The sequence below is a fragment of the Brassica oleracea genome, chromosome C9 (genome assembly GCF_000695525.1).
Source record: "Brassica oleracea var. oleracea cultivar TO1000 chromosome C9, BOL, whole genome shotgun sequence".
NCBI classification, from domain to species: Eukaryota; Viridiplantae; Streptophyta; class Magnoliopsida; order Brassicales; family Brassicaceae; genus Brassica; species Brassica oleracea.
In genome coordinates, this window is record NC_027756.1 from 14,917,342 (window position 1) to 14,924,889 (window position 7,548).

At 40.4% G+C, this 7,548-nt stretch overlaps 1 protein-coding gene across 1 annotated transcript; it reads left to right on the forward strand.

Moving 5' to 3' along the window:
- Positions 1-719: 719 nt before the first annotated feature.
- Positions 720-5,498, forward strand: LOC106318897 (superkiller viralicidic activity 2-like 2). Its single transcript, XM_013757058.1, has 14 exons — positions 720-986; positions 1,223-1,423; positions 1,502-1,720; positions 1,890-2,228; positions 2,469-2,573; positions 2,838-2,948; positions 3,053-3,303; positions 3,382-3,505; positions 3,588-3,870; positions 3,952-4,106; positions 4,191-4,334; positions 4,415-4,647; positions 4,725-4,989; positions 5,070-5,498. The coding sequence occupies exons 1-14, from the start codon at positions 720-722 to the stop codon at positions 5,346-5,348; spliced, it is 2,976 nt and encodes a 991-aa protein (XP_013612512.1). The 3' UTR covers positions 5,349-5,498.
- The last annotated feature ends 2,050 nt before the right edge of the window (positions 5,499-7,548 follow it).

Here is a 7,548-nt window from a genome sequence, read left to right on the forward strand (position 1 = left end):
CAAACTCCTAAACCAAAGTATTTCATGATTCACTACTTCCACTCATCTATCTTCAAAACAAATCAATTTTATCATATCTTAATTTATATCACTTAAAACTGTTTATAATTACTTGATTTTTATTTTTCACGCATCAAAATATTTTTTTACAAGATTTATAAATTATTTTTAAAATAAACCGGTACCAGATGACTTACACTTCAGTCGTCCAGACGACTTCCAACATCTCAGACGACTCAGACAATTTACTAGGGCTATATTCGTAAAAATGGCTTCTGTTTTTTTTTTGTTTGGTCACAAGGGGCTGAGCTGTAATTTCACTAGGCTTTTAGGTTAGTTTTGCGTTTGATTCAAGTTTGGAGTTAAAATGAAGTTGTGGATTAGTTACGACAAAAACCATTTTTTTTGTTTTGGTTGGGTTTGGATCGGGGGATATTTTAAGTGGATCGGATTTGAAAAAGCAAGAGAGTTGAATCCATAAACCTCGAAGTTGATGTGACTTAGGGTTTTGGTTACTGGGAGAAAGTTTATGTATGTTTTCCCCAAAACACCCTTATTGTCACTTTCTTATTACAACACCTAATAATCTCCATGTACCCTTCGCTCGCCTCTCAAGTCCTCGGCGGCGTTTTCATCTTCCATACTCCTCTCCAACTCTCCGATAGGACCAGAGCACTAGCACTCGCCTGAGTCGAAAAACTATACAAAACCCATTCTCCATGGGCTCGGTGAAGAGAAAATCAGTGGAGGAATCTTCAGATTGTGCTCCGCCGCAGAAGCTTCAGAGAGAAGATGATGATTCCACTCAGATCATCAACGAAGAGCTCGTGGGCTGCGTTCACGACGTCTCCTTCCCTGAAAACTACCTTCCTCCTGCTCCCTCCGCTCAAGGAGACAACAAGCCACCGGCCAAAGAGTTCCCTTTCACCCTCGACTCCTTCCAGTCTGAAGCTATCAAGTGTCTCGATAATGGCGAATCTGTCATGGTACCCATTTCAAGTTCCAAACTTTAACGTTCCTTATGCAATAAAACTGTGTAGACATACATAATCTTGGGTTCGGAAAGAATGGTTTTTTGGTGTCTGTGTAATTGAATAATCGATTTCAAGATTTAATCTTTAAGGTCATTATGTAATAAAACCGTGTATAGATCATCTTAGGTTTCGAAAGAATGGATTTTGCAATGGGAAATAAATTGAAAGTGTACGGTTTATATGTTTAGGTTTCAGCTCATACATCAGCTGGTAAAACAGTTGTGGCATCCTATGCTATCGCCATGTCTCTGAGGGAGAACCAGAGGGTTATTTACACCTCTCCTATAAAGGCATTGAGCAATCAGAAGTACAGAGATTTCAAAGAAGAGTTTTCTGACGTTGGTTTGATGACTGGGGATGTCACAATTGATCCTAACGCCTCTTGTCTGGTGAGTGTCTTTAAAGCCGACTCAGAACTTGCTTTAATTTTCTGTTTGATCTTAGCTTTTTTGGCGTTTTGTTTTCAGGTCATGACCACAGAGATCTTGCGTAGCATGCAGTATAAAGGGTCAGAGGTAATGAGGGAGGTGGCTTGGATTATTTTTGATGAGGTGCATTACATGCGTGATAGTGAAAGAGGTGTGGTTTGGGAAGAGAGTATTGTTATGGCTCCCAAGAATTCTCGTTTTGTGTTTCTCTCTGCAACTGTTCCTAATGCCAAGGAGTTTGCTGATTGGGTTGCAAAGGTGATCCACTCTTTCTTATCCTTTTACATCTCGTGTATGAATTGAATAACACATTATATACCGTTTCTACTATCTACATGATAACAGAACTTGTCTAGTTAAAAAGATATTGAAAATTTTTAATTGGTTTGGTTTCTCTGGAGATGTGATTTTAGTGTTGATTTTGCAGGTTCACAAACAGCCATGCCATATTGTTTACACTGATTATCGTCCAACACCGCTTCAGCACTATGTATTCCCTGCCGGAGGAAGTGGGCTTTACTTGGTTGTGGATGAAAAGGCTACATTCCACGAGGATAGCTTCCAGAAGTCTCTTAACGCATTGGTTCCTGCTAATGATGCTGACAAGAAAAGAGAGAATGGAAAGTCTCATAAGGGGTTGATGCTTGGAAAACTTGGTGAAGAAAGTGATATCTTCAAATTGGTGAAGATGATTATTCAGCGGCAATATGATCCGGTGATTTTGTTTAGTTTCAGCAAAAAGGAATGTGAGGCACTTGCTATGCAGGTTAGTTTTCTTCTTCTTACTCTCACCAACAACATTGCAGCAGCGTTCTTTTCATTTTGTTTTTGTGTATATTTTGTTTGTATAGTCAGTTCACTCTTGTTTTATGATTTCTCTAGTGTTCTAATCTGCACCTTGCAGTGTCTTATTTTACGTGTATTGTAAAACCTGAAGTTCATTGTACGCTTAGTGTGCTCGTACTGTCGACAACGTGATTGTAATGTTTGTCTGTTTGCTCCACAGATGTCTAAGATGGACTTAAACAGTGACGATGAGAAAGATTCCGTGGAGACAATCTTTACTAGTGCAATCGATATGCTTTCAGATGATGATAAGAAGCTACCTCAGGCAAGCATTCATCAAACCTCTCTCTATGATGCCTCAGAATTTTAATAATGCTTGAGACTTGTACATTTTGATTGCCTTGTAGACATTTCTTTCACAAAAAAATTCATGTTCCCTAGATATTATACTTGTCACTAACATGCAATAGCTTATATTCCTTACTCTTGATACTCTTCTTTTTTGTTGATCTAGTTTCAGATGTGATTTCGTTGTCGGATAAACTTGTTCTGCGGAAAAACTAACATGGTTCCTGGCTGTGTATTGTAGGTTTCAAATATTTTACCTATCTTAAAACGTGGTATAGGCGTTCATCATTCGGGTCTGCTTCCTATCTTGAAAGAAGTGATTGAGATATTGTTTCAAGAAGGTCTGATTAAGGTATGTGAAAGCTTAGAGCTACAGTTTCCAATATTTTCATTTCGTGCACCTTCTAGATCTGTTAGATATGTAATCTTTCTAACGTTTGAAGTCTTTTCTTTTAGTGTTTGTTTGCAACGGAGACATTTAGTATTGGATTGAACATGCCGGCAAAGACGGTTGTGTTCACAAATGTGCGCAAGTTCGATGGAGACAAGTTCCGGTGGTTATCTAGTGGTGAGTACATTCAGATGAGTGGTCGTGCTGGACGTCGAGGTATTGACAAACGAGGTATCTGCATCCTCATGGTTGATGAGAAGATGGAACCCGCGGTTGCTAAATCAATGCTCAAAGGCAGTGCTGATTCTTTGAACAGGTACCAAAAAAATGATCAATGAGATTTGTGCTTTTAAACTTTTAGTAATTAACTTATTTCCCTTTTTTATATTATCAGTGCCTTCCATTTGAGCTATAACATGCTTCTAAACCAGTTGCGGAGTGAAGATGGTGATCCTGAGAATCTTCTCCGCAACTCATTCTTTCAGTTTCAAGCTGACCGTGCTATCCCTGATCTCGAGGTGCAGATGCATAGCCAGATTTATTGATTATATTATGTTCACTTTAGCTAAATGATGTGATTTTGTGATCTGGTCTTTGCAGAAGCAAATAAAAGCCCTCCTAGAAGAGAGAGACTCTATGGTGATTGAAGAAGAAGAAAGCTTGAAGAAATATTATAACTTGATTTTGCAATATAAGAGTCTGAAGAAGGATATACGTGAAATTGTGTTCTCTCCAAAGTACTGCTTACCCTTTTTGCTGCCAAACAGAGCTGTTTGTCTAGATTGCGCTAATGATGATGGAGAGCCACAATCATTCAGCATTGAAGATAAGGATACCTGGGGAGTGATAATGAAATTCAACAGAGTCAAAAGCTTATCTGAAGGTTAGAATTCTGAGAATTATTTTTTTAGTTAAATGTTATTAACAGTGATGATTCCATCTTGACATGAGCAATTCTTTCCAGATGATGATAATAGAAGACCAGAGGATGCAAACTACACCGTAGATGTACTGACTAGATGTTTGGTCAGCAGAGATGGTGCTGGCAAAAAGAAAATGAGGCCTGTGCCATATAAAGAACGTGGTGAGCCCGTTGTGGTCTCTGTTCCTTTATCTCAGGTATGTTTACAATGTTTACACATTCTTATGCGGCTTGTCCTCTTTTTTCTGCTTTAATGATCTTATTCTTTTTATCATGGACAGATTAAGAGTTTAAGCAGTGCAATCATGAATATACCGAAAGATTATTTACAACTTGAAGCTAGAGAGAATGCTCTGAAGAAGGTTTCCGAGTTGCTCTCTAGACATCCTGATGGAATACCCCTAGATCCTGAGGTTGATATGAAGGTATATTGTTTTTTACTCTAGTAACTTTTTGCTCTCTTTCATTTGTCTCTAGATATGAACACAAAATTTTATATAATTAGATTCGGAGCAGCTCATACAAAAAGACTGTTCGGCGATTGGAGGCTGTGGAAAACCTATTTGAAAAATACAAAATAGCAAAATCTCCCCTCATAGCAGAGAAGCTGAAAGTTCTACACATGAAGGAAGAACTAACAGCCAAGATCAAATCACTTAAGAAAGCTGTCCGATCCTCGACAGCGTTGGCGTTTAAAGATGAACTTAAGGCCAGAAAGCGTGTTTTACGAAGGCTAGGGTAAGTAACCAATCTTGTCTGACTGTAGTACTGTTGTTTGTTCTGTTGATATAATTGTATAATCTTCTTTAACGCAGATACATCACCAGCGATGGTGTTGTGGAGTTGAAGGGGAAGGTTGCATGTGAAATCAGTAGTGCAGAAGAGTTGACATTAACGGAGCTAATGTTCAGTGGTGTCTTCAAGGAAGCAAAGGTGGAGGAGTTGGTTTCTCTCCTCTCTTGCTTTGTGTGGCGAGAGAGGCTCCCTGACGCAGCCAAACACAGAGAAGAACTCGACTTGCTCTTCATACAGTTACAAGACACAGCCAGGCGTGTCGCTGAAGTTCAGCTCGACTGCAAGGTATTCACTACTAAACACTCTTTCTATCTGCTGATTTGAGTTCCATAACTTTTTTTTGTCTTTTGGGTCCAATGTAACAGGTGGATATCGATGTGGAGAGTTTTGTGCACTCGTTCAGACCGGATATAATGGAGGCGGTGTATGCGTGGGCAAAAGGGTCCAAGTTTTACGAGATCATGGAGATTGCTCGTGTTTTCGAAGGGAGCTTGATCAGAGCGATAAGGAGAATGGAGGAAGTTCTGCAACAGCTCATAGTGGCTGCAAAATCCATTGGAGAAACAGAGCTTGAAGGTAAACTAGAAGAAGCTGTTTCCAAGATCAAGAGAGACATTGTTTTCGCAGCATCTCTCTACTTGTGATGGCATTTTGTTTCTTTCTGGCCAAACAAGATTGAAAACAAAAGCAAAGAGTTTTTGTTTGTACCTTAGCTCATTTTATTGGAGATCTTATAACGTGTTAACGCTATGGAAGCAAGAAAGTTTAATTTATAAATTTATTTTTGAATACCATTGGTTTGATGTTAGAATAAGAGATCAATCTGGATTTCCACATTTCCATTACAAAGCTACACGATTACCCAAACTGATATACAGACAGACATCTCAATGCTCATCTGTCTTAAGATCTTTTTGGCTTATGCTTTCATTTTTCTTACCGAGGCAAATGCGTTTAAACAGTGATATACTCATCTTGATCTAGCCATAGATGATGACCTGCCCTCTGTGTTTGCCGTTTTCGTCTGCATCAGTTTTGGGCTGCATCCTAACATTGACTGTTGGTTTGTTCTTGGGTGGAAGTTTCTTCACTTCCTCAGGTGTGTAGATGAATATCTTTCTCACCATTGCACAGAACTCACTGCATCACAAAACAGAAATCCAAAAGGATTATCAATATAAAAAAGTGGAAACAATGCCATGTTTCTTTGACATATGCACTCATGAGACTTAACACAAAAATATTGTTCAAGACTGTAAAGGCACTTACTTCCATGGATCATCACCCACCCACCACCATCATCCGTGTAAAAAATTTGCCATTTCTTCCAGCTTCTTGAACAGATCTTCGTATCACTCTAACCTTGCCAAGTCGACAGCTCTGCCTACTGCACTGCCTTGCATGTGTACCTTAATCAAATTACAAAAAGCAAGATACAGTCACGGTCAAGATCCTTATTTTGCATTCAGCTAAAAGAAAAGAACCTGGTTAGATGTGATACCTTTTCTTCGGAGCTTCTTCACCCTCGAATCTCATCTTTGAAACGCTTGCCTACAGACAGCTTCTGGCTCTTAGCTTCGAGATACCTATTGTCCTACTTGTCCTGATAATAAAAGATATGTCAGCTTGGGTTTGCAGTCAAATGATTATCATCGAGCATATGCAAGCAACAGTACTAAAAAGGAACAATGAGATGAAAACAAATGGTTGATGCCTGTTTAAGTTTTAACTACAGATCATTTGGTAGCCTTTAAGTGTTATCTTTCTTTTCATTAAGTTTACTTGAGGCCATCGAATGATCTGTAATGGCATGAGCGGCAGTTGCGATGACCCCAATATGCATGCTATGACTTGAAATGACAGAGAAGTGTGTTTGATCGGAAAACGGTAATAAAGAAGATGTGGGTTTAACAAAGACGTCTTATTTATGGTCGGAGAAAACGTTCAGTCGGTTACAAGAGAAATGAAGAGAATGCGACAGAGAGGAAGCCGGTGGCTCGATGAGCTACCGGAAAAGTACAATTAACGGTGAGATGAAGCAAAGGTGAAAACCCTAATCTAGCCGCCAAGTGTTAGTCAATCATTTCGGATCCTTCTCTCGTTGTTTCCCCTTTCCCTTATATAGTCGTCCTGATGTTTCGTCCTTGACCTAATTTACGCCATCTTGGTGGGCCTCCTCTGCTGGGCCGAAAAGGCCGTAGGTGTCCGAGCAGCCGCTGAGCCGAATATACTTCAGTCGACGATGATCTACTAAAAGTACTCAAGAGTCAAGCCGAGAGACCTGATTCTTGAGCCGACCGATCGAGCCGTCGCTCTACCTAGTCCGGGCCAGGCCTTTCTATTCTTCGGGCCTTGTGGGGTGGTCAAATCCATCCTCTACAGTAAGTCCCCCCCCCCAGTCCATTAGTGAGCGAAGTGCTTTCTGGCTCGTGATGGATTCTAAGGTTTGAAGGTTTGAGGGAATAGAAGGCCTGTCGGAAGGTTGGAGCGGTTGGTCGATGAGTCGCACAGCGTCGTTCTCTCGGAGGCGAGCAGTAGAGGCTTTATCGCTCCTTTTGGTCGTTGTGTCGCAGGGAAGGTTCTGGAATATTTCCGCTTGAGGCCGATTAGTCGCGGATATTCACATCACGACTGACATGTCTAGATTAACCGTTGGTTTATTCTGATTTTAAGATGACCGACGTCTGATTTAGACGAGAAGCTGAACCGTCGCGAGGGTCCGCTGGACATTTGGGAGAGTTTCGAGGCCCAAATGGGCCCGTTTGAATTTAATGATGACGCCTCGAGTTTCCCCCCCTTCTCTTCCTTTCATAACATGTCAGGTCCGCTGGGTTTTTAGGGCGG